The sequence below is a fragment of the Euleptes europaea genome, chromosome 3 (assembly GCF_029931775.1).
Source record: "Euleptes europaea isolate rEulEur1 chromosome 3, rEulEur1.hap1, whole genome shotgun sequence".
Lineage (NCBI taxonomy): Eukaryota > Metazoa > Chordata > Lepidosauria > Squamata > Sphaerodactylidae > Euleptes > Euleptes europaea.
The window spans coordinates 47469658-47496935 of NC_079314.1; the positions used below are offsets into that span (position 1 = coordinate 47469658).

The window sequence follows — 27278 nt, forward strand, 5'->3', positions numbered from 1 at the left end:
GCATGGAGTTGGAGAACAGTGAACAACCTGTTGTTATGAGAGAAGATAACAAACGGCGTCGGAGGAGGATGAAGCCTTACTGTACCTCAAGCGGTTTGTCTTCAACAGAGTTAATATCCATTGAGTTCATTTTACCTACAGGCAACATGCTGATAGACATAGCTGGCAACTGTACAGTAGAGCAGATGAAAGCACAGATTTGGATGCGAGCAATAGAGAAGAATCAAAACTCTGACTTCTATCACAAATTCACTCCAGATCAATTTATTCTTCAATACCAAAAGAAGGGACAGTGGTATGAAATTTATGACAAACATCAGATAATACAGACCCTAGACTGTATATTGTACTGGAAAGTGCTACAAAAGAAGGTAGGCAAAATCCATGTGGTCCAAAAGCAAAAACCCACAGCAGAAGTTCAGGAGTTTCAAAAGCAACTCAATTATTTGATTGGCTACGATGTCGCTGATATAAGTAATGTACATGACGATGAGCTGGAATTTGCTCGCCGCAGGTTAGTCACTCCACGGACAATTGAAGTGTCCTGCAGAGATCCAAAATTATATTCCATGCACCCATGGACTACATCCAAACCTCTTCCAGAATATTTGCTTAGTAAAATTACCAATAACAACATTTTTATAAATATACACAGAGGAACAACTAGCCAGAAGGTTAAAGTATCCATTGATGACACTCCAGACTTAATCCTTCAGAGCTTTTTCACCAAAATGGCAAAGAAGAAATCTTTGATGAATATTCCTGAAGAACACAGTGAGCTAGACTTTGTTCTCAGGGTAAGTGGCAGAGATGAGTATATCGTAGGGGAGACACCTATCAAAAACTTCCACTGGATAAGGCAATGTCTTAAGAATGGGGAGGAGATTCACCTAGTGCTGGACAGTCCACCTGATCCAAGTCAGGATGAAGTTCAGAAAGAAGAGTGGCCCTTAGTTGATGACTGCACTGGAGTCTCAGGATATCATGAGCAGCTAACAATAGATGGCAAGGATCATGAGAAAGTGTTCACTATCTCGCTGTGGGACTGCAACAGGAAATTTAGGGTCAAGATAATTGGCATTGATATCCCTGTGCTGCCAAGGATCACAGACTTGACTGTATTTATTGAGGCTAATATTCAACATGGACAGCAGCTCTTGTCTCAGAGAAGAACAACAGCTAAACCATTCACCGAAGAAGTCCTGTGGAACATTTGGCTTGAGTTTGACATCAAGATTAAAGACTTGCCCAAAGGGGCATTGTTGAACCTGCAGGTATATTCTGGCAAAGTACCTCCTTCATCCACTAAGACTAACCTCCAGTCACATGATCCCTCCAGTTCCGATACCAAGAGCAAAACCCAGCTTCTCTATTATGTAAATATTTTGCTGATCGATCACCGCTCCCTGCTACGGACTGGCGACTATGTGCTTCATATGTGGAAAATCCCGGGCAAAGGGGAAAATCAAGGAAGCATCAATGCAGATAAACTTACGTCGGCTACTAATCCAGACAAAGAAAACTCAATGGCTATTTCAATTATTCTGGACAAATACTGCCACCCGATAGCTTTACCTAAACACAGGATAGCTACTGATCCCCAAGGGGACAGGGCTAGAGCTGAAATGCCCAACCAGCTGCGAAAACAGCTTGAAGAGATTATAGCTACCGACCCGCTTAATCCACTTACCCCTGAAGACAAAGAATTGTTGTGGCATTTTAGATATGAAAGTGTAAAGCATCCAAACGCATACCCAAAACTGCTTAGCTCAGTGAAATGGGGACAACAAGAAATTGTTGCCGAAACATACCAATTGTTAGCTAAAAGAGATGCTTGGGATGGTAGCACTATGGATGTTGGACTGACGATGCAACTTCTGGACTGCAACTTCTCAGATGAAAATGTAAGAGCCATGGCAGTGCAAAAACTGGATAGTTTAGAGGATGACGATGTTCTTCATTATCTCCTGCAGCTAGTTCAGGTAAGGGAGAATGTCCTTGGGGACCCCTCGGAGTGTACTTGCATGATTCCGGGATCATTCTGAAGACAAGCATGGTGCAGTGGTTAAGAGCGGTGGACTCTGACCTGGAGAACTGGGTTTGATCCCCCACATGAGCGGCGGAGGCTAATCTGATGAGCTGGATTTGTTTCCCTGCTCCTACACACGAAGCCAGCTGGGTGACCTTGGGCTAGTCACAGTTCTATTAAAAGCTCTCTCAGCCCCACCTACCTCCCAGGGTATCTGTTGTGGGGAAGGGAAGGTGATTGTAAGCCGGTTTGAGTCTCCCTTAAGTGGTAGAGAAAGTCGGCATATTAAAACTAACTCTTCTTCTTGTTTGCTCTTTCAGGACAGAGCACAACAACCATAGTAAAATTAATATAAAATAATGCCATTGTGAGCATCCCGTTCTGCAAGGTCACTCCCCCCATCATGCTTTCTGTGTTGGAGCTCCTAAGGCCTCAGAATTGGGGAAGGTAGGACAGCAGTTGAACACTGCAGGGCTTTCCTTTTCTCCCCTGGAACAGCACTCTGCCTCCCTCTCTGGCATAGTGCTGCTTCCTTCCTCCCTGGCCTGTCTGTCAAGCTTGTTTTTACTTCCCTCTCTGATCTTCCGCTTCCTCTCTCCTTGAGGAGCCAATCATCCACCCCTCCTCATTTACCCAATATCCCCTAACACCTGGATCTAGCCTGGTTCCCTGGTCCAGGTGTTCTTCTTCAATCACCTGCTGGCTGGCTCCTGTAGATTCCCTTGTCTGCCTTAGGCAGGTGTCTTGTTCCCTGGTGCCTTTGGCTCTCTGAAAGCCACGGACCAGGTAAGTATCCCAGCTCTGGGCTTTGGTAGAAGGCGCTGAGTCCAGGTACAGGGTCACATCTGGACAATCATGATAAGCATATTGGCAATACACATCACACATGAATTTTTTAAACAATCTTGATCCCTCAGCTCTTGACTGGTAGCCAGATGTGTTGAAATGATGCTCTGGAAAAGTGTGGATTTGAGTTTCCATCAAATTATAATGAATTTTCTGAAATCTTTGATGGCTCATTTGCAAAAGCAAGTTGCCACTTTATATTCCAGTCACCAACTGATGAACATTCATGTGTGAACCAGCATTGTGTCCAAGGTTCCCTCATTTACCACTAGATCTCTACCCTTGATCAGAGAGGCAGTGGTTAGAATGTTGAAATAAGACCTAGGGCACCCAAATACCCATCACACTCTGCCATGGGAACAGTATAAATGTCTAAATAAAGGGAGCATTCTCACCAGTCTGTTATTTTCTCATAGGTGCATTAATGAGCATTCCAGAGGTTGTTGTTTAAAGAATAAATGCTAGTAAGATTAGCTTCTGTTATGGTAGAAACACCCTGACCTGGACGGCCCAGCCTAGCCTGATCTCATCAGATCTCAGAAGCTAAGCACGGGCAGTCCTGGCTAGTACTTGAATGGGAGACCACCAAGGAACACCAGGGTTGCTATGCAGAGGAAGGCAATGGCAAACCACCTCTGGTGGTCTCGTGACTCAAAAACCTAACTGCGACTTGATGGCACTTTACACACACACGGTAGAAACAGCCTGATATGGGTATGAAATGTGCATGCAAAGTTCCTGGTTGAGCTTGGGTGACTTTAAAATGCTAAAAAATGTAGCAGGTATGATTTTCTTCATTTCTACATACCCATGCTAATCAAAAACTTCTTCAGGTTTGAACTGGATAGTCATGTGGCTTTTTAAAAGGCATTGAGAAAGTGGCAATTCTACATGCAAGGAAGGGGTTGGCAGAAGAAATGGGGTTTGAGGCAGAAAAAGAAGGTAGCTTGATGAAAAGCTAAAAGAAGGCAGGACTGAACATGGGAGGCAGGTTGGAGAAGCCAAGTTGCTTAGCTTGTGTGGAGCTCTTTTTTTCTATGAAGGAAAAGTCGCTTTATGTGGAGTTGCTGTGTCTCTGCCATATAATAAAGTGGCCTTATGAAAATGCGAAAAAGAGGAGCAACACCTCTGTAAGAAAGCACAAAAAGAAAAAACAATTTTACTGAACTCAGTTAAACAACAAATTTTTATTAATCTCAATAAATGTAACTATATCTGAGCAGTGGGCCGCTTACAAAATACTCAATATCATACCCACAAAATATATCACCATTGTTACTATACAGTGCAGACAACACCAGTAAACCATAACAATTCCTTGGCAAGAATATATAGATTGCACAAGACTAAATGTCTAGATAACAAATTGCAATAAATGTACAATTTGTATTCTCTTGCTAAGAAAATGTTACAAGACTAAATGTCCTGATAAATTCAATGCCTTGACTGTTTGCCGACTAATCAAGTCACTGTTTTGATTTCTTCTTCAGAATTATTTATTTCTCTTGTCCTGTGGGAATCTGGCCTTGTGCAATTGTTGTGAACAGTCTATAAAAACAATCAAAACATCTAAATGCATGATAAGTGGAGTCTAAGTGGAGTCATCACAGCACAGAAAATAACACTGTTTGTATAAGCCAATCCTAGATTTATGATTTAAAAAAAAATTCTTCTAACGAATAAAATACAAGCTAGTTAACTGAGTCAGAAGTACAAACAAAGGGAAGAATGCTGCAACGGGAAGTTAAAAGGCTCACAATGAGAATTCTAAAGATACCTGTGATCCAACTTTTAATGTACAGCTGTGATAATAAAGTGGCCAAGAGAATAGCGTCAGCTATATGTGAACGGAGTGGTCAAAATTTAAAGGGACAGGAAACATTTACAAACATCTTGTCATGATGACTCAGATCTCTAGGAGGCAGAGGCCAAAAGGAAAGCATCTCATATTACACAAAAGTCAGTCAAATCCAAACAACCATTAAGGCCTTTGGGAGATAATGTGTCCAGTGTGAAAATCCAAAAGGCCTCTCTTTGAAACAATAATTTATCAATATTATAAAAGGGAAAAGGCCTAGATTGAATCTTCTCAGTAATGAAAAATTTGAAATCAGTGGGTTGTTGACGTTAGTCAACAAAATGCATTATCAAAGGAGCTTCAAAGCCGAGATTCCTAATTTTACTACGAACTTCGGACAGCCTATTTTTCAAAGGATGGTTTGTTGCTCCCATATACAAAAGAAGATGCAGGCTTGTGAGGACATGACGCAAAAGCTTTTGAATTTGGCGAGATTCTTATAGAATTATGTCCAGCATCTTTTCTTTCCCTTTACTTACCTTGTAGGCGAATTGTGAGGAAAAATCTCCCCGTTTTTCTTGTAACATTGACATTACAAATAAGTTCATAGATACTTTCCTGGGCTACCTGCTCTTAAGAGCCAACCAAACGGCAGTATAAGGTGCCTGGGAAAGCGAAAGGTTCTCTGGAAAACCCTCAAGGGATGTTTTGACACTGTTGCCCCTTGAGGGGCTGTAACTGAAGGGAAGAGCTTTGCATGCAGAAGGTCCCAAGTTCAATCCCTGGCATCTCCAATTAAAAGGACTAGGCAGTAGGTGATGTGAAAGATCTCTACCTGAGTGGAGGGGTGTTGTCAGTCTGGGTAGACAATACTAACCTTGGTAGACTGATATTCTAATTCAGTAAAAGGCAGCTTTATGTGTCCCTTGAGATAATAGGATCTGCAATTTAGAATCCTGGTTTGTAGGGAGCAAACCAGGAGCAGACTGGCCATTTAACTTGCCGGGCAAGTTCTTGGTGGGCCACTGCCCTGGAGGGCCACTGGCAGCCAGGAACAAGAAGTCAAGCTCCAACAGCTCCTCTAGCGCTGGAGGAATTCCTTGGCTCAGACCCTTCTGCAGCAGCAACCATAGCTCATCAGTATCTCTTCTGTACTGCCACCAGAGGCAATGAGCCACCAGAGGCAATGAGCCACTGCCCATCAACAGCACACTGCTTCTGGTGCCTGAGCTGAGGTGGCCCTTCCTGTGCTGGTTCCAGCACTACAGAGGCTGCTCAGTTTGGCAGGTTCATGGGCCATTTAAACTTTACAGTCTGCACCTGGAGAAAACACATTCCTGCTAGCCCCCGGCACCTGCCTTTGGACGCCACAGCAAATTGGAGCTTGATTTTATGCTTCTGAAACCAGAAGGCCTTCACTCATGTTTCATGCAAGGGGGGGAGGGAACATGTGCAAATAGGAGAAGACACAGATTTATTGTAACATCTGGATGCAGAATAGGTAAAGACCAAGGCTATGGATGTAAATTTTGCTTTCTGGTATTCTTCTGTTAGGGTGGAAACAAAGGTTGCCTGTGAATGATGTTTTGGGATTGCTTTTGCTGCCAGGGAAAGCTGACAGTGACATGACTGTAGCTGCAATGGATGGACTTGCGTTTTAGCTGTGCTGCCATTTTTTTGTTTTGGCCTATGGACTAAGGGAAGGAGGTGGTGATTAAGGATTGCCCTGGGACCTTTCTTAAGAAGAGCAGAGCAGTGAGCATTAGAACTGGATGCATGACTCCACATGTTTACATGATTCTTAGCCTTGCATCCCCTGTCATTAGAATTTGTAGCTTTGAGGCATTCTGTGCTGGTTACATATGATATTTGAAATTGAAAAAATTGATGGGGGGAAGGATTTCTGCAGCTTCATTATTTGAATGTTTTATGTAGCGGGAGATATTATCATAACCACATTAAAATCAAATTATTTTTAAGGAATTCCTGTGAGGATGAAAAAAAATAGGTAGCCACATAGGGGGGAAAGCCAACAACAATTTAGAAGTAAATGGGTTTAGAAGGGTGTAACTCTGATTGGGCATGCACTGTAAATCACTTGTTCACTGTGTTGTCAAACCATACTTAGCCCATTATACTTAAAAGCAACAATTGATTTCAGTGATATCACTTTAGAATAAATGGTTTGGGGTTATATTATTGCCAAATAATCCAGTAAATGCCAGAGATTTTAAAAAATAACACTATGGAATTTCAGGCAACAAATTATGCTACTTACACTAGTAATACAAAAGAAAACATTGTACCTAAAAGCTTCCTGGGCACCTTGCTAACATTTGTTTGGCCTCTTCTTAGAACAAAGCTCACAGATTTTAATAAGAATTAGAAGTTTATAATAAATTGGACCACCGACAGATACTTACAATACACTTAGTTTGTGCTGATGTTGGTGGAAGGAAAATATCTGTGTGCACTGAAATGATAAGCAACGAATAAATGTAGGTTTTGATTTTTTAAAAGGAAATTACAAATATGGTAGTTTAATAGTTTTAACTCTACAGGGTGTTTTTCTTCTTCAGTTGTATACCAGGCACAGCTCTCCATAGTTAGTTAATTACCAGTGGCAACTGTTCTGGTTCCAGTATTGAGAATTTTAACCCCATTTCTGTGATGGATGTTGACAAACTCCTGGGATCGGTGAAGGCCACTACTTGTGCCCTTGACCCTTGCTCATCCTGGCTTCTAAAATCATGTAAAGACCATGCCAACAAATCCTTAGCATCTATTATCAATCAATCACTAACTCAGGGCACCTCTGCCCTCAACCAATCCAATAATTATCCATCCACTGCTAAAAAAAACAAACCCATCCCTACAGAAAGATGATGTGGCCAATTATCGTCCAGGCTCTGATCTATCTTTTCAGGGCAAAGTGCTTGAGAGAGCAGTAGCAGACCAACTACAGGTCGCCTTTGGTAACACATCTGCCCTTGACCCTGTTCAATCTGGTTTCAGAGCAGGCTGTGGGATGGAGACGGTGCTGCTGGCAACCTCTGTCTCAATGTAGACAAAGGCCAGACCTCCTTGTTCCTACTACTGGATTTATCTGCTGCCTTTGACACAGTGGACCATGCCAACTTGTTGAGGCGCCTGGATGCAGAAGTAGGCATCAGGGATTGTTAATTGGATTGGTTCAAATAATTCTTCATGGACTGGGCCCAAAGAATTGCCATTGGAGACCAGTTCTCACCAGTGTGGGACCTATTCTGTGGGGTCCCACAGGGCGCAATCCTATCCCACATGCTCTTCAATCTCTGTGTAAAACCCTTAGGCCAAATCATTCATAGGTATGGGGTTGGTTGTCATCAGTATGCAGAGAATACACTGCTATACATATCCTTATCCTGTTGATGCAGTAGAGGTCCTAAATTGCTGCCTGGAAGCTGTGGTTAAATGGCTAAGAATGAACAAATCGGAACTAAATCCTGGAAAGTAATGCTGGCTGGGAAGGTAGAGGTCTTGTCCTCCCCACTTTCAGTGGGGTTCATCTGACCCTTGCTGACTAAGTTAAGAGCCTTGGGTTATACTGGACCCAACATTATTGCTGGAGAAGTAAGTTAATGCAATTGCAAAAAAGGTGTTCTTACTCAGCCTAGCTCAAAAAATGCCCCCTTGCCTTGATATGGCAGATCTAGCTACCTGGATCCATGCCATGGTGACATTGAAACGAGACTGCTGTAATGAACTACTGTAATGTACATTGGTTTCCCCTCAAAATCAATTTGGAAGCTCCGGCTGGTGCAGAATACCATGGCTCGGCTATTATCGGGAGCTAGGTGGCACGTGCATATTACTTCCATTCTGCAGTTACTCCATTGGTTGCCCATCTGTTACTGGACTCAGTTTAAAGTATTGGCTATCACATACAAGGCCCTTCATGGCCTTGGATCCTCATATCTGTGAGACCTTGGCTCCCCCTATACTCCACAACGACAGTTTCGCTTATCTGAGCAGGACCTTCTGTGTGTGGCAACCTGCCAATGGGCCAAATCAGCTGCTCATACAAGTGTCTTCTCCATTGTGGCCCCCACCTCGTGGAATGGTCTGCCTGAGGAGGTCAGGAAGGCTCCCCCTCTCCTGGCTTTCCGTAAGCTATACAAAACTGAATTATTCAGGAGGGCTTTTCTACGCAGACAATAGGGTAGCACTACAAAATGATTCACAAAGTTACTTGGACAAATTTTTAGGAATAGAATAGTCTATACTATTGTGTATAGTTTGGCCATAAAGTAACAGTACCGATACACCACACTCAGCCCCCCCTTTAAAAATTCCAAAGGTGCCGGCAGGCTCAAAAAGGGTGGGGGCCCAGAGGACTCCTGCAAGATAGCTTTTTAAAATGTTGCATCCCCCCCCACCCCCTCATACTACATCAAAGAGTGCTGTGGAATTGCTTGGACTAGCATTGGTGATGGTGATATGGGTGGCAACGTAACTGGGTTGTGATTTTGTGATTCTGTGTTTGTTGTTTGTTATGACCTTGAATCAATGCAATAAAGTACTTGAACTTGATGGTGATATGGGGAAGAGTTGCATTTGGATGTTCCACTGTAAACAAGGTGCCCTGCATATTCCTAGATCAGGGTCTGAGACTGTGCAATGTTCTCTGATAATTACAGTATACCAAACTCCAAAAACTGGAAAGATTGTTGGGTTCCAAGCCAATGTACAGCAGTAGCTAGACTTTAAAAGACATCCTCTTGTTCTCTGTTGCTTGCTCCAGCAAACAGTTACTGTAGTCTAACACAGCTTGAGTACAGTTGAGCCCTGTACTGTTCTCTCCTACTACAGTTTTGGACATGATGTGGATCAGGAAGATCTGGAAACTCTTGTGCTTTGTTCTTTCCATGGTTGTGTCCGTTCATAAATACTGGTGAATGTAGACAACTTACTTCCCACATGGGGAAGTTTGCTTGCTCCTTAAATGAATGCTAAAGTGCTCCACTTCAGTTGAAAGGACTGTTTTTGTAATATTTGTAGCTGCTCTTACTCTGCTCCTAGTTACTACCATGTTATGTTGCTAGGGAGTAAAGACATTAATTGTACCTATCATGCCTCAGTGTTTTGATGCTCCTTCCCAATTGTTTACAAAAGTAGGTGATTGGATGGGAAGTTTTTTTAAAAGCCCCTGTTGTGCATAATTTAAATTATCCACAGGTAGCCTCTACACATGCACTCTGTCGTACTCCGGCAGGAGTGTAGCATGCAGGCAGGAACCAGGCCGGAGGCTTGGCCTCTGGTTTCAACAACAGCAATTGGAGTGCTGTGCCAACCAGAGCCTGATGCAGGCTTTTCTCTTCCCGGGGATCGGGCTAGCCTAAAGTAATTAGCAGACAAAGCACTTACCAGCTCTATCTCCTTGTTTCTCCGATCAGACTGCAGTTTGCACGCTGGTGTGAACTGACATAGCTTCAGTTGCTTGGCGCTCCTGTTTGCGTCTCAGTCAGCGGCCTTCAACATGTGTTGAACCCACAAGAGATCTGGCAAATTGCCTGGCCTATTAGCCTATCAGTTGCAGCTTATTCCACTCCATCCTGATTAGGCTTAATTGTCTCCTTTCTCTCTCTCAAGGCCCACCTGGCATTTTGCCTTCTTTCTCTTAATTGAAGCCGGGCCCTGATTCTCTGCTTCTCAGCCGGCTTGGGAGAACTTGCAGGCGAGGAGTCCTGTTGCCCTTGCTGCTGTTGCTTCTACTGCTCTGTTTGCTGCCAGAAAGAGCAGCCCTCATCTCCTGTCATGGGTCCTGGTGGCTCTAATGCCTGCTCCTGCTGTTCCAGTGTGGTCCTTGGAGGACTGCGCCCTGGTTCCCACTCCTCTTCCTCAGAGGAGGAGGACAGCTTGGGCTGGCCTACGACACACTCTATTCAAGTGGATTTTGCTTTAATTTTTTTAAATGATGCCCCTGGAGTATGTAACACCCGCATGAAATAAAAAGTGGAGGGGAAAATCCCCCCAAAGGTTTGCTTTACGAATTAAAATAAACAATTATATATATATTAATCCCACCCCAACTCTCATTGCACAACACATGAAGAAATGTAACTTGAGAGAAATCTGGTTTATGTTGTCTCAAGAGCCAGCATAGTGTATTGATTAGAATGTTGGATTAGGATCTGGGAGACACAGGTTTGAATCCCCACTCTGCCATGGAAGCTTGCTGGGTGACCTTGGGCCAGTCACTCTCACAGCCTAACCTACTTTAAAGGGTTGTTGGTGAAGATAAAATGGAGGAGAGAATGATATATAAGTCACTTTGGGTCCCTGTTGGGGTATACATGAAGTAAAATACGCAAGAAATAAAACCTTGAAGCACATTCCAATACATTTAATGAAAACTGTGGTATTTAAATGTTTTTCAAGTGCATAAACTATTGAGTATTGTGACATTTGAAAAATTATGGAGAAAAAGCAGGGAAGATGAGCTGTTCAAAGCTCTTAACAAATTGTACAAGTTTCCCCACTTGGTGCTTCATTCATTGCTTGCTAATGCAAATGACTGTTCAACAGAAGCTCAGCAAGAAAAAATGTACATCATATTTGTAGTAATACAGATGACTGAGTCATCTCATGGTAAGCTAGTCATATATATTTACTCGGCAGAGTTGGGAAATACAAGAACAGGCATTCCCTATTCCATCTGTATTATCCTTGCATCAACAAGCTTTCAGAGATAAGTTAAAGCAAGGAAGAAGCTGGAGTGTAGTCTTTAACTGGGAATATGTACCACTCTCTTGAACAGTCAAGTGACCCTTAAGCAAGGGCCTGCTCCTTTCTTTCCCAGAATGCCTCTGTCTATCACAAAACAACTGTTCCCTCTCCTTTTGGCAGAACTCCAGATTATCCTCAAATTGAACAAAAGGCCGATGGCATCTTGACTAATGTGTTCATTGTAACATATGCATTTGTAGCCTTTGAGCCCACTTTGTCAGATGCAGTGAAATGCTGCAAAAACCCCATTGGTCTTGTGAGGAATAGACTCCTGTATACGGGAAGGATCCCTTGAGACATGCCTTCCTGAACCAGGATTATTAGATGCGGTTTCCTTAAGCACCTTTTGTAGCAGTTTTTTTTAAATCGAGATTTTCTGTTTCATACACTGCATAGTGGTCTGATGGTATAACTTCAGATTACAGGAAAGCTTAAATTAACCCTTTTCTGTTTATCTGTTCTTCAGGCTGTGAAATTTGAGCCTTATCATGACAGCGCATTAGCCCGATTTCTTCTTAAACGAGGCTTAAAAGTAAGTGCTTGGATTTTTTTTAAACAGATGTTGACAAAGTCTGAAGACGTCCTGTGTATTAATATCTCCCCCCCTCTGCATCCATAGAACAAAAGAATTGGACACTTCTTGTTTTGGTTTTTAAGAAGTGAGATTGCACAATCCATGCACTATCAGCAAAGATTTGCTGTGATCCTAGAAGCTTATCTTAGAGGCTGTGGAAAAGTAATGCTACAAGACTTCCTGAAACAGGCTCAAGTAATTGAGCTCTTGCATAAAGTAACAATGGAGATAAAGCTGGTTTCTGCTGAAAAATATGACATCAGTCCTCATGGTATGTATGGATTTTACACTCAATGTCTTAGTTGTAATGTGTTTTTACTGTATGTACGAAGCAAGGTAAGCTGTAAAGTTTCTGATATCATCAGTGGTACAGTTAGATAATTTTAGACTTGTGCCCCCATCCCCATTTAGATGGTAATGTATGCTTCAAATGCGAGGCACAATGTGAACATTCAAAAAGCTTGTCATGCCTCTCCCCACCGTTTTGACATCAGTACCCCTGGTGTGACCTGATTCTATGTACATTTACTCTGAATTAAGTCCCATTGTGTTCCACAAGTCTTACTAACTACAGCCTGCATTTGACCCTGGGACCCTGAATTTCTACCCACAAGTCCAGTCCTGATGGCACCACTTGGTGTCAAAAGTAGACTGAAGAAACAATAATATATTTGCATTTTGAAAAAGCTTTGGGACAGTGATACTCAGTGGCTCGGGAGTCACACATAGCTGTTTGACATGCCACCTGTGTTCCAGAAGACAGTGCCTGATGTGGTTTGTGGTTGGCAGGTAGTTCCTACCCCTGAATTGTAAGTGGCTGGAGATCTCCCACTAATACAGCTGATTTCCAGGCGATAGAAATCAGTTCCCCTGGAGAAAATGGCTGCTTTGGCAATTGGACTCTATGGCATTGAAGTCCCTCCCTTCTCCAAACCCTGCCCTCCTCAGACTCCACCCCCAAATCTCTAGGTATTTCCCAACTTGGAGCTGTCAACCCTACTAATAGCCCAGTAGCCTGATTTCATCAGAGCTTGGAGGGTAAGCAGGATCATTATTTGAATGAGAGACCACCAAGGAAGACTGGAGCTGCTATGCAGAGGACGGCAATGGCAAACCACCTCTGCTCATCTCTTGCCTTGAAAGCCCCATGAGGTGGAAGTTCATGTTTTCACTATGAGTCAGCTGTGAATTAACAGCACATTTTACCTTTAATCTAGATCACGACTCCATGAAAGGTCTAATTGGGTCAAGCTAAAGATGTATAGTAGTTCTTGAGAGACCTAGAAGTGCTTTGAGGGAGGCCCTTGTTTTCCATGGTTTCCTGATAGTCAGATAGGCTTTTTGAAACAACACAGCATTTGAAAATCCTGTTTACAACAGGTGAAAGTGACCTGAATGTTTATTCCATAAACAGAACCTCTCTTTCAGCTCACACACAACCCTGAAAAAGCTGTCTGCTCTCTCCTAATTTTTGAATTTTTTTTAATTGACAATTTGTAGCTATCATGCAACTCAAACAGAAACTTGAGAAACTCCAGGACAGTAAATTTCCTGAATGCTTTAGAGTTCCATATGACCCTGGATTGAAAGCAGGAGCCCTTGTGGTAAATATACTGGACACTCATTCAGTTTTTGTATTTCTGAAAATGTATTTAACTTGCATTCTAGAGTACACCTCTTAAGTTACAGTTTTATTTCCCTATGGACAGATACTTAATGGACTGTTCCAAGTTTAATTAATCTTCAAGTTTAAAAAGTAGTTTGTGGCATGGGGTATTTCAAAGGAAGCTGAGGAAAAATAGTGCATTTTGGTGGGAGCAGATTTCTTCAGGTTGGTTCTGCCACAGACTTCAAACATTTTCTTTAAAATATGGTGTGGAGACAGCTAAGAAGATAAACTCTCTCAGTACCAAGCAAAAACATGACAACAAAAATAAACTTGGAAACTGAGCCCTGTATTCCCTAGCCTCTTTCTCAGCCTTTGAGGGTGGGAAATTAATAAAACTTGATTGCTGAATGTGAGAATGTGGGTTTGACTAGTAAGGAAAATCTTCTAGAAAGCTCCAGAATGCGTAGGTGTCAGTGATGTTGAAACCATGATGTCACTACCTGCTTGTCCCCAGATTAATAACTGAGAAGTTATAAAGGCCAAATCACCATGCAGAATACAACATTGAGAGCAGATTTCAGTGGAACTTGATGCAGAAGAGTGGATACAAGTGACAACTTTTTCTTTTTCTAGCAAAGTAGGAGAACTTGGAAGAACCCTGTGAAGTTGATAGGAGGCAGATTCAGAAGAATCTTAAAGCCCTAAACACTTACGGCTGTTTAGCTTGGAAAGAAGGCTGCTAAGGGGAGACATGATAGAGGTCTATAAAATTATGCATGGTTTGGAGAGAGTGGACAGGGAGAAGTTTTTCTCCCTGTCCCATAATACTAGAACACGTGGTCATCTGCTAAAGCTGGAGAGCAAGAGATTCAAAACAGATAAAAGGAAATATTTTTCACACAACGCATAGTTAAATTGTGGAACTCCCTGCCCCAGGATGTGGTGATGGCTTCCAGCTTGGAGGGCTATAAGAGGGGAGTGGACATATTCATGGAGGAGAGGGGTATTCATGGTTATTAATTAGAATGGATACTGGTCATGCTGCATACCTATTCTCTCTAGTATCAGAGGAGCATGCCTATTATTTTGGGTGCGGTGAAACACAGGCAGGATGGTGCTGCAGCGCTCGTCTAGTTTGTGGCTTCCTAAAGGCACCTGGTTGGCCACTGTGTGAACAGACTGCTGGACTTGATGGGCCTTGGTCTGATCCAGCAGGGCCTTTCTTATTTTCTTATAAGAGAGAAAAGAAGTTCTAATACAAATGGGGTATTTTTGGAACTCTCTGCCACAGGTTGTAACGGTAGCCACTAGTGTAGCTCCTTTTGAAAAGGTATTAGACAAGTTAGATAGTTCTATCAGTGGCCCCTAGCAAGGTGACTAAATAGAACCTTCATGTTCAGAGTTATCCTGCCAGGGGCTGTTGGGGAGCAAAACAGGGGAGGTTTGGTCCTTTGCTTGTGGTCTGTCCGGGTTGGGTGGTACAGAAAGCAAGATGTTGAGCATTGGTCTGATCAAGCAGGATTCTTATGATCTACTGCAGCCTTGTTTCTACAAAGCCATAAAAATTCTAATCTCTTCCTCCACCTACCCTAAGTTGGAATTTATTTCTCCAAGTAAGTTTCTCTTACAGCCTGATCCTAGTCATGTTTACTTAAAGGTAAATCGCATTATGTGCTTTTGCCTTATTCTGAGATAAGCATCTAGAGGATTGTACTGTGAATCAAGTGCAGCCCCAGATTTTACTATAGATGGGGAATCGTGAAGCTTTATGAAGAAGAAGTGGAACAGGAGCTAGGCACTAAGTCAACCAGATGGGCCAAAGGGCTCCCTAGTTTAGCTTTCATCAATTCTATGTTATTGTCATGACACTTACATGTTGATTTTTATTCTGAAAAAGCAAACTTGATCATAAACACAGGGACAGATCTCTTAATAAGCTCCCTGAACATAGTTTTGACAAGAGGTAATTAATTTTAGAGACAAAGAACATTTTAATTTTGTTTACCTGAGAGCAGACACATGGTTTTAAAATGCCTTTTTCACCCTTTCGGTTACTAGCCATCGTTACAGCTGTTTGCAATACATAAATGTGTCTCTTGCAGATAGAAAAGTGTAAAATAATGGCATCCAAGAAAAAACCACTTTGGCTAGAATTTAAGTGTGCAGATCCTACATCCCTGTCCAATGAAACGATTGGCATTATCTTCAAACATGGAGACGACCTGCGACAGGACATGCTTATTTTACAGGTATTGTCTGCATGCTACGCTATGGAAATGCTAATTGATCTTTAGAGATACAGGGGGTAGGATTCCACTGATCATTCCTGCTGATGAAGGGAGAATGATTTCCACCAGTTCCCTCATATCACTGCAGAAATCTGACTCCCCTCAGCAATAGCATGGTGGAGTGGGGGGTTAGGCTGCAGTGGAATGAGGGAGGTCTAAAAGTTGTGCTCCACTGCTGGAAATCCTTCCCTCTACAGAAATCCCATGGAAATTTTCTGCAGGATCCAAGCCAGTATGTCTTTGTTCAGTAGAAAAATATACATGAGTCTCATGTATGGTCTGCTTAGAACTTGGACAGGATCCAAAGATGTGTGCAGTTCTTTCTCCTGTGTCCATTAATGGCTGTATGTCCAGCTCTTTTTGATATGGCATGGAAGTCTATTGATCAGTGCAGGGGAAACATCAAAAAGCCCAGCTGGGTATGTGCAAGTCTTGGGTTTGCCTAAAGTAGCTCTTTGATCCTGGCCTTTTAAAAGTGAGCATCTTAGGTTCTTTATGCCTCTGAGCTGTAGCCGTACTCTGGATTGTGAGTTCCCCTTCCCGCATTTCCCATTAAAAAAATAATCTATGATTTTTGGGCTGCAAAACATAGAAGCATAGAGTTGGAAGGGGCCATCTAGTCCAACCCCCTGCTCAATGCAGGATCAGCCTAGAGCAGGGGTCGGCAAACTCATTAGTCAAAAGAGCCAAATATCAACAGTACAATGATTGAGATTTCTTTTGAGAGCCAAATTTCTTAAACTTAAACTATATAGGTAGGTACACTGTTTATTAATTTAATAAACTTTAATTAAAGTTTTAAGTCTTAATTAAACTATAGGTACACTGAATAAAACTTGATATCATACTTAATAGTGATCTTATTTATTGATAAAAAATTGTAAGTCCCTGCCATTTCCCCCTCCCCGTCCGGAGTCCTCGTCTGGAGGCCTGGTCTACCGCCATAAAAGCCTATTGGTGGACCTGGCCTCCGGCTGAGTCCCATTGGGAGGCCAGGTCTACCCATTGGCTTTCTTGGCAGTAGACCTGGCCTCCGGAGGCCCATAGAAGCCAATGGGTAGACCTGGCCTCTGAAGGGGGACTTTTTCCCCCTCCTCGGAGTCCAGGTCTACTGCCAAGAAAGCCAGTGGGTAGACATGGCCTCCCAATGGGACTCAGCCGGAGGCCAGGTCTACCAAAGGAAGCCCACCCAGCCCAATAGCTGATAGGCGGGGGGGGCAGGAACCGCCGAGCCGCCCGCCCAGCAATCGCGCGGCTAGAGGGGAGGGGAGGCTTTAGCCTCCCAACCATTGAGGGCAAGGGAAAGGGGGACCGGCTATTCTCCACGGCGGTGGGGGGGAGAGACAGTGCGCCCGCTCTCTCTCTCTCTCTCTCTCTCTCTCTCTCTCTCTCTCTCTCTCTCTCTCTCTCTCAGGCATGCCGGCTCCACAGCCCGGCTGCCAGTGCGAGCGGGCGCAAGAGCAGGAGCTCCGAACCAAGTTCGGAGAGCTGCACTCAACGAGCCAAAGAGCCGCATGCGGCTCTGGAGCCGCAATTTTGAGACCCCTGGCCTAGAGCATCCCTGACAAGTGTTCATCCAGCTGCTGCTTAAAGACTGCCAGTGAGGGGGAGCTCACCACCTCCCTAGGTAGCCAATTACACTGTTGTACAACTCTTACTGTAAATTTTTTCCCTAATATCCAGCCAGTGCCTTTCCACTCGTCATTTAAACCCATTTGTCATGAGCTAAGTGGCCTCAGACCAGGGGTTCCTTACGGTTTCACCAGCAGGGGTCACCCTCCTGGGATCCTCCTTGGCCCACAATTGCTCTTTGGCCTTCCTTTAATCTTTAAACTTTAACAGCAAGTGAGCCCCCCACCCCGGTTGACGTGCTCAGTTCATTCCCCTTTTGTCTGTCCTCTTATTCCAAGGTCTCTGGGCAGTAGAGAGCCCTGCGCGTAAGCCGGGCCCTTCCCTTTAGCAAATTACCTAGCTGGCCCCTTGCCAGACTCCAGCTGGCCAGCTGCAGCTTCTTACATTCCGGGCTCTCAGCCTCCCCTGCTGCCTTCTCTGTTGGTGAGTAATCTCCTGACATGGTGCAGGCTTCGAGAGTTTGGTCTCCTCTATGGCCGGACTTCCCAGCTGCGTGCTCCTTTGCTGGCTCCAGCTGGTCATGAAGTCTCTGGATGCCTCCTCCTCCAGCTTGCGCCTACTTTCGTCAGCTTTCCTCAACGTCTGTCTCACTGCCTTCTGCCTTTCGTCTCTCCCCACCCTTTTCAGCCTCGTCCTTAAAGTACCCAGTTGACTGTCCTTGCCCCGCCCACAGAGAGCTGGACTGCCAGCCACACCATTATTGCAAGTCCTGTCCTATGCTGCCAACAGGAACAAGCTCCCTGCCCTCCTCTAAGTGACAGCCCTTCAGATACTTAAAGATGCCCCCCCTCCAATTCCTCTTCTTCAGACTAAACATTCCCAAGTCCCTTAGCCTTTCCTCATAGGGCTTGGTTTTCAGGCCCCTAATAATCCTCATTGCTCTCCTCTGCACCCGCTCCATTCTGTCCACATCCTTTTTGAAGTGAGGCCTCCAGAACTGCATACAATACTCCAGGTGCAGCCTGACCAATGCGGTGTACAGCAGGACTATGACATCTTGTGACCTGGATGTTATGCCTCTGTTGATACACCCCAAGATCGCATTAGCCTTTTTTGTCACTGCATCACACTGGTTGCTAATATTTAACTTATGGTTCACCCGTACCCCAAGATCTTGTTCATACATATTGCTACCCAGAAGTGTATCCCCCATTCAGTATGCGTATTCCTCATTTTTGTTACCCAGATGTAGAACTCTGACCTTATCCTTGCTGAATTGCATCTTGTTCACATCTACCTACTTTTCTAGTGTGTTTAGATCTCGTTGAATTCTATATCTTCTGGTGTGTTTGCTGCTCCTCCCAATTTGGTGTCATCTGCAGATTTAATGAGTAGTCCCTCCACCCCTTCATCCAGATCATTTATAAAAATATTGAAAAGTACCAGGCCCAGAACCGAGCCCTGTGGCACCCCCATTGGATACCTCCCACCATTCAGATGAAATGCCATTGACAACTACTCTTTGAGTCTGGTTCTCCAACCAATTCCCTATCCACCTAACTATCCTGCAGTCCATAGTCTTCCAGTTTACCCAATCAGAAAAATAATATAGTATGATTTTTAAAACCAGTTTGTAATATTAAAGATGGCACTTAAACCATCACAGTAAAATATTTCTATACCCCCTCCCATTTTTATCAGATTCTACGAATAATGGAGTCAGTCTGGGAAGAAGAATCTTTGGATTTATGTTTGCTGCCATATGGTTGTATTTCTACAGGAAATAAAATAGGTAAGTGATTGGCTTTCAGTCTTCAATGCATTATAGCATGGGGTGTAATGTTTGGATTTGTTTTGGTTACTGGTTATACATCAGTCGTGTTTAATTTTTATTTACACCAGAAATGATGTTCCAGACAGAGGAAATTAAATTACATTATCTAAAGTAACTTTTCTGTCACTTCTCAAGTTCTGCAATACTTCATATATTTCCTCAGTATTTTGTCTGTATTCTTCAACCAGCTCTTGACTTGTGAAGTAGACACTGGTTTAATATTACACTGACAGCCACTTAACATAAATGTGGAAGTCACTCTGGGAAGGAAATTTATGTATATGTAGCTCACCCTGGCCCGGATGGCCCTGGCTAGCATGATCTCATCAGATCTTGGAAGCTAAGCAGGGTTGGTCCTGGTTAGTACTTAGATGGGAGATCACCAAGGAAGCCCAGGATTGCCACACAGAAACAGCCAATGGCAAACCACCTCTTGTGCCTTGAAAACCCTGCAGGCCACACACACACACACACACACACACACCTCTCTCTCTCTCTCTCTCTCTCTCTCTCTCTCTCTCTTTCATCACAATAAATCCACCTGCATTTAACTCAACTTAGATTGCCATGCTTGGAGAAGGATCCATGTCAGACACATCCTTCGTCCCACCTGACTGCAGGCTGCATCTATTGCCTGGGGGAATGCAGTTATTCCCCCAGCTCATGTCTTCAGTGCTCTTGCCACTGTGCACATCCCATGGACACAAACTGGTTATTGCTCATGACGTCCCTGGTGATCTATGACACCCTCCCAAAATTAGGCTCTGGTCTGAGAGTTCATGACAGTTGTTTTAATTTTTGCATGTTTAAGCACTGAGGACCTATATACTACTTGTGGAGTGGGGAGATCCTAGTGAAAACCACCAAAGACGGTCTCTGCCCAACAGACCAAATCCACTATTTTGTGAATCCCCCCTTTTAATTCTGATATGTATGCTGTCCATCCCTATTGCTGCAGTATTGTGATCTTCTTTCCCAGAGATGAGACCCACTTTTAATCCCCAGGCAGCAAATGGGAAGCTGTAAACACATGACAGTCGCATGACAGGAAGAAGAGGAGCCAGTGTTAGGACCTTGCTGGCGTTAAGGCCAGGAATATGAACAGCAGACCAAGAGAGCTGGGTCAGGAAGTGGAAACTGAGCACCAGGAAGTGAATCATAGGGAGAAACAAACAAGCAGGTTCAGAGGCCCTTCCCTCCCCACATAAACTCTCCCTTGTCTTCTCACCTAGCATAGCTGTCTCACCCATCCACTAAAGCTACTTGCCTGGGTTTATGGCCGAGAGCCCAGTTTACTCATGAAAGATCAGTTTCTTAGGGAGAAGGGATTCTGCACTTCCAGCATATACACAGAGCATTGGAAGCTCAACCAGAAGGGGAAGGTGGCGGAAAGGCTGGAGCGGGGAGAAGGCAAGGGACAGCTTTGACTTGGGGACTTGAGAAGACCATGGGATCCGGCAAGGTTCAGGACTAGCTCTGCTTTACCACTGTGTGGGAGTATCATATGATTTGTCTTGGACAGGCGTTTATTTAAGAGGGATAGGACTAAGCAAAGGGGGAACACTGAAAACACAAATCTTTTGCCGTTTGTAGCAAAAGTCCAATAAATATGTAGGAATGAAAAAAATAAAAATCTAAGAGTGGAACCTACATGGGGAAATGGAAGAACAGTCTGTCAGGTGTATAAGAAAAGCAACCATACAGAGAGGAGAACTTGGAGACTGACAATTCTATGAAAGGCCAATGGAAGAACAGTCTGTCAGGTGTATAAGAAAAGCAACCATACAGAGAGGAGAACTTGGAGACTGACAATTCTATGAAAGGCCAATTGCAAAAGACACATAACATTGCGTTTTTCAGCATACAGGTTATCATCTCCTTTAATATTCCTTCTGTTTGAAGGCATTAAGGAAGGCTATGTAATGAGAATATCACCATGTTTTCCTTTTATAGGAATGATAGAGATTGTAAAAGATGCTGCGACAATTGCTAAAATCCACAGCACAGGTGGAAACACAGGAGCGTTTAAGGATGAAATACTAAACCAGTGGCTCAAGGAGAAGTGTATCATTGAAGAAAAGGTAAGCGTGGTTGCCCTGGCTAATTTGCTTATCAGTTTAGGACCCTTGTTTGGTGCATTGATAAGAAAATGTTAATTGCATTTGAAGTTGGGTAGCAATGAGCTTTTTACCCCTGAAGTATGAATCCTCTGGATTTCCATTTAAAAGGATTCAAGAATGTCACACTGTGTCATTGTCCAATTCTGTCTGTCCTTGTGTCAAGTGTGCAATACATATATGATAGTGTAAAGATTGATTTAAAATCCACTTAGATATAACATACATTCTTTAGTAGCATTTTATTCCTCCTTGATGATATTTTTAATTTGAAATTTAATGAAAAGGAAGGGGTTACTATAATTTTAATTGCATTTAGTGAGTGCAGTGCTTGCAACAGATTATAGTGCTGCTCCTTGAATGGAAGGGATGAAGAAGAGAAGAAAGGAGAGTTTTTTTTCTGGACTGTTCAGCCCCCCTCCCTCCCCACAGCATTCCATAATCTCCTGTCCGCTCTCCTCCTTTACTGCCCTCCCCACCTTCCTTTTTTTCCCTCGCCCCCCCAGACCAGTCAGTCCTGGACTGTAGCAGCAACACTCAGAAGGAGAAGTGGCAGGTTAGGGGTGGGGAAAGGACTTTTCTGTCTCCTTCCATTCAAGGCAGACAGCTTGCTTTCATCCAGGGGTGCAACAGTCAAGAGAAATCCAGCAGATGTGGTTAGAAAAGGAACATTTTTTCCCTTTCCTTGCATGGGTCAGCAGTGAGCTTCCTGTCATCTGGAGCGCTGCTTGGGGCAGGGAGTGAAGGCTTTTCTCTCCCCTTCCATTCAGGCCATCCAGCTTGCTTTCCTGGGCTGCAGCAGCAATCAAGACAAGAGCAAGCTGGTTGGTTTGTGCTGGAAGGGAAGGGCTTTTCTTTCCCCACACGTTCCACCTGGCTTGTGGTGGGACTTGGGATGTCAAAGCGCAAAGGCTTGAACAGGAGAGGAAGGACTTTTCTTTCCTTCCTCCATTAATGAAGACAGCTAGCTTGCTCTGGTGCTGGGCTGTAGCAGATCTGGGGACCAGAGTCACCCCACTGGCTTGTGGGGTGGAGAGTTGTTCTCTCAGTTCTCCCCAGACCTGAGTGAAGGTGGGCAGCAGCTTACTTTGTCATGCAGAGGAGATCTTTTTGCTGCTGCTGCAGCTGCTGCCCAAGCAACATTTAAAAACAACAACTGCACAGCCAATCAGAAGCACTGCTGTGCAAAAAGCCCAACCTGGCCTCGCCCACTTTCCAGAAACACTTGGCAGATGCATTTTTGTGGGCACCAGAAATATTATTTTTCTAAGGTAGTAGTACAGCAGTTACTGGCAGTCCCCAATATAATTAAAAGTTAAACCCAAGATCTGAATATCAGTCACATAACATGATGATAAAGTCCTGCCAACAAAACACAACTCCTTTGTAAGTAAGGTTGGATCCAGACTAAATTTTCCAGTGGCACAATGGAATTTTCCTGCCTCCCCCCCTCCACTGCAGCCCAGTGCTGCTCCTGGGGGATAGGAGATCCCTAGAAATGACATAGGTGGGGGCATCTGCAGTGGGAAGAGGGATTTAGCGGAAATTGCCAATTTAGTCTGGATCCAACCCATCACGTGTATTTGCATACACAGGTTAGTTCTAATCTCACATTAAATTTCTAAGGCATACTCCTAAAATGCTGTACCTGTGCATATGTACTTTAATACGTAAAGTAGTCCAAAAAAATTAAGTACCTACCTGCCTATGAAGCTACATCATGCTGAATTTGACTGTTAGTTAATCTGGCCCTACCTTGTTACTTTGACTGGTGGTGGCTGTCCTGGGTCTCAGGCCAGGGGTCTTTCCTAGCAAAGGGTTGAACTTGGGACCGTCTGCGTACAAAATATGTGCTCTACCACTGAGCTATGGGCTTTCCAACTATACTGGAAAGAGGTTCAATTTATTTATTTAAAATATTTTATGGGCCTTTTCTATGTTCAGAAATGGCCTACACAAATTTATGAAAACATAGAATGTAATCCAATTGCTGTATTAAATGGTGTTTTACAGTCCGTTTAAAATGTTATTGATTTTAGTCTGATTTGGGAACTGATAAAGACTTGCCATTATCTTTTGGAAGCTGTTCCATTAACCTCTTCATCCCTCCTAAAACAGTCACAACAACCACCCATTAAGGCTTCGAGGTGACAGTGGTAGCTTGGGATCTGGGTCTTTTGAAAACAGAAAGTTTTATATAACTGTTGATCTGTGGTTTTAAAACAAGCTATGCCCTTGAATGGCTGAAACTCAGCACTAAAGCTCAGCATACCTTTGAAACTCCCGAGGAAATCAAATGGATTTGAATTACCCTGCATGGCTATCCTCCTTCCTATAGGTGCTTTCTTTAAATTATTAGTTTCAGGCAGCAGTGGAAAGATTTGTGTACTCTTGTGCGGGTTACTGCGTGGCAACCTTTGTACTTGGAATTGGAGACAGGCACAATGACAATATTATGATTACAGAGTCAGGTGAGTGTTGATGTTTTTATACTCAGCAGATATTTCAGTTAAAATTGGGTGTGGGGGGTAAGCCTTTTTTCTCTCCACTTGCCACTTAACATGGCTGCACCCTTGCTGTCCCCATTCCTGGAACTCTTTTTAAAATGCTGCAACTTAAATCAAGTTAGAGCACCAGGTTAAGATTTGAACTTGATTATTGATGCAATGTATTTCTTTGTTATTGGATAGTTTCTGCATGATATATATTCTGGATTTCATTCCTCTATGGTTTAGCAGAGTGCCTTATTCATTTTTGTGATGCTGCTACCTGGGGAGGGGAAAAAGGGACAGGATTTTGTGCCTGCAACATGAATTTCTGTTTTGTTAGTTCAGAGTACTCTGGGTCCTGTCTGTCTGTTTAGTATGCTATCCACTAGAAGGAACTGGTGGTAAATGGGATGCTGAAGGCTCCGTGGGAGGAAGAGATTAAAAAATGACAACAGTATTTGTTCAATAGTGGGTGTAGCAGCACTCTCAGCAGGTTCTTCACCCACCATGAGAACCTGACTTCGTAACTTGCGTAGGAAACAGACATCTCCAGTCTCAGCTTCAACTATTGCCCCTCTCCGATTGAATTAGACAGGCCGTCTGCTTTTTTAAAAAATTGGCTTGTTGTTAGTTTTATACATTCCTCCTTCACCTTATTTTTCAAACACAAAACTGCTCCATGGATTGGAGAAGTGAAGAATGTTGTTGTGCTCATGGTTGCTAGAGGTGTGTCTCACAGGTAGCTCCCCCCCACCTTCAAGCTTGGATTAGTCCGTTTTTTTCTGGAGCTCCCCTCCAGAGAGAAGGATGTCTGTTTATGGAGCAGCTACAGATTGCTTCTGCCACCCTTAGAATGTGAAGTCTGTCTTTATCCTCTAAGATCCTTAAAAACAAAAAAGAAGGCAAGATCTGCATAATGCAATCACTAAGTTATAGAAAAGTAGGTTATGACAAAAGCAGAGAGCTACTTTCTTGTAAAGGTAAATAGGGAGGAGAGGTCGAAGATGGTGAAGAGTTTTTTAAAGAAATCTTATTAGATGTACTGTTGGAAATTATATTAAACCTTTTTTCTCTCCTCCCCACCTGAGATGCAGGATCACAAATAATTTTTAATGAATCAGTCTTGTAATACCAGTTTTTTTCCCCTAAGGTAATCTCTTTCATATAGATTTTGGCCATATCCTTGGAAATTACAAAAGCTTTCTTGGAATTAATAAGGAAAGAGTTCCGTTCGTGTTGACACCAGATTTTCTTTTTGTCATGGGAACCTCCGGGAAGAAAACAAGCCCCCACTTTCAGAATTTTCAGGTAAAGAAGCATAATGTGAACGAGTGGGGATGATCTTTTAGGAATGAAGTGCAGCAGACTCAAAAGAGCTACATGTTACCATCCCACTTTATAAAACAAAGTAAACAAGATCTCTGCCTGCTAACATTTAATCAATTCACAATCATACTAACGAGAGAACTTTCCTCACCGTTTTATAGGATATATGTGCAAAGGCTTATCTGGCTCTTCGGAATCACACAAACCTCCTCATCATCCTGTTTTCTATGATGCTAATGACTGGCATGCCTCAGCTAACCAGCAAAGAAGATATTGAATACATCCGCGATGCTCTGACGGTGGGAAAAAATGATGAAGATGCTAAAAAATATTTCTTGGACCAGATTGAAGTTTGCAGGGACAAAGGCTGGACAGTACAAGTCAACTGGTTTCTACACCTGATGCTGGGGATCAAGCAAGGGGTAGAAAAGCATTCTGCCTGATGATGCTGGGCGCACAAGACAGCTACGAGCAAGGAATCTTCTTCAGCTTTTGGGGGCTCATAATTTTTAACCAGGGTGGCCCAGAGGGTTCTGAGAGCTTTTTTTTGCCTGCTTAAAAGCAACACGGCGTTCCTTACAGAATCTCGTTTTTGCAGTTGCTGACTCTACAAAGTGATAATTTGTTTAACCCAGACAAAAGCTTTTACTGATTCTTCCATTTCTCCTGTTGACCACAGGCGTCATTAAATATGAGGTGGAACCCCCTGAAGTTCTACTTTGTGTTTTGTTGATTAACTTACATGTGATGTTTAGAGAGGATAGAAAGGCCATCTGAAGATAACATGGTGGAGGGAGCCAGCCTTCTGAGATGTTACTCTTCAGAATAACACTGAAAGCAAAAGGTTCTCTTTTCCTCCCAAAGTTAAAATTGTACTCTTTTTATAAATAGTAATTCTAAATACTATCTCTCAGTTTTTTAATAGTAGCAAAATTAACTTTTTTACAACTTATTGAGAACATAAGAAGAACCATGATGGATCAGACCCAAGGCATATCTAATCCAGCATTCTGTTCACACATTGGCTGACCAGGCGCCTCTAGGAAGCCTACAGACAGGATGACTGCAACAGCCTTGGTCCCCAGCAACTGATATAAAGAGGCATACTGCCTCTGGTACTGGAGAGAGTAGTTATCCACCATGACTAGTAGTCACTGATAGCCCTGTCTTCCATTAATTTGTCCACCCCCCTTGTAAAGCCACCTAGGTTGGCAGCCATCACCACATCCTGTGACAGTGAGTTCCGTAAGTTAACTATGCACTGTGTGAAGTAATACTTCCTTTTGTCTGTCCTGAATCTCCCACCCTTCAGCTTTAGTGGATGACCTAATTCTAGTATTATGGGAGAGGGAGAAAAGCTTTCCCCTGTCTACTCTCTCCATGCCATGCATAATTTTATAAACCTCTTTCATGTCTCCCCTTTTTTCCCCTAAACTAAACAGCCTGAAGCATGTTAACTGATCCTTATATGGCAGCTGCTCTAGCCCCATGATCCTTTTGGTTGCTCTTTTCTGCACTTTTTCAAGTTCTACAATATCCTTTTTCAGGTGCGGTGACCAAAAGAGTACACAATATTCCAAGTGAGTTCTCACCATGGATTTGTATAAGGGTAGTATGATAGTGGCAGTTTTAGTCTCTATTCCTGTTCTAATTATGACCAGCATGGAATTTGCCTTTTTCACAGCAGCCGCACACTGGGTTGACATTTTCTTTTTTCTCTCTCTCATGCATATGTATTTTTATGTCATAAAGCAAAACATACCCGGACGTGAAATGATAAATAAATTTTGTATTTCTACTAAGGATTGCTGAAAGACTATACTATAAAATCAATGCTGAAAATACTAGGTGCCACAATGAAATTTCTAGGTGCCATGGCAATCTGGGTCGGCATTTTCATTGAGCTATCCTCTGCCACCTCAAGGTCCCTTTCTTGGTCTGTTACTGCCAGCTCGGATCCCATCAGTGCAGATGTGAAGTTGGGATTATTTGCCTCAATATGCTCACGCTGAATCTACGGTCATCAAG

At 43.2% G+C, this 27278-nt stretch overlaps 1 protein-coding gene across 1 annotated transcript; it reads left to right on the forward strand.

Annotated features, from left to right (window-relative positions):
- On the forward strand, positions 1–25693 carry PIK3CG (phosphatidylinositol-4,5-bisphosphate 3-kinase catalytic subunit gamma). Its single transcript, XM_056845991.1, has 10 exons — positions 1–1982; positions 11908–11973; positions 12061–12286; positions 13516–13619; positions 15727–15873; positions 19186–19276; positions 21272–21399; positions 23795–23906; positions 25075–25232; positions 25412–25693. Exons 1-10 carry the CDS (start codon positions 3–5, stop codon positions 25691–25693), a joined length of 3294 nt encoding a protein of 1097 aa, XP_056701969.1. The 5' UTR covers positions 1–2.
- The last annotated feature ends 1585 nt before the right edge of the window (positions 25694–27278 follow it).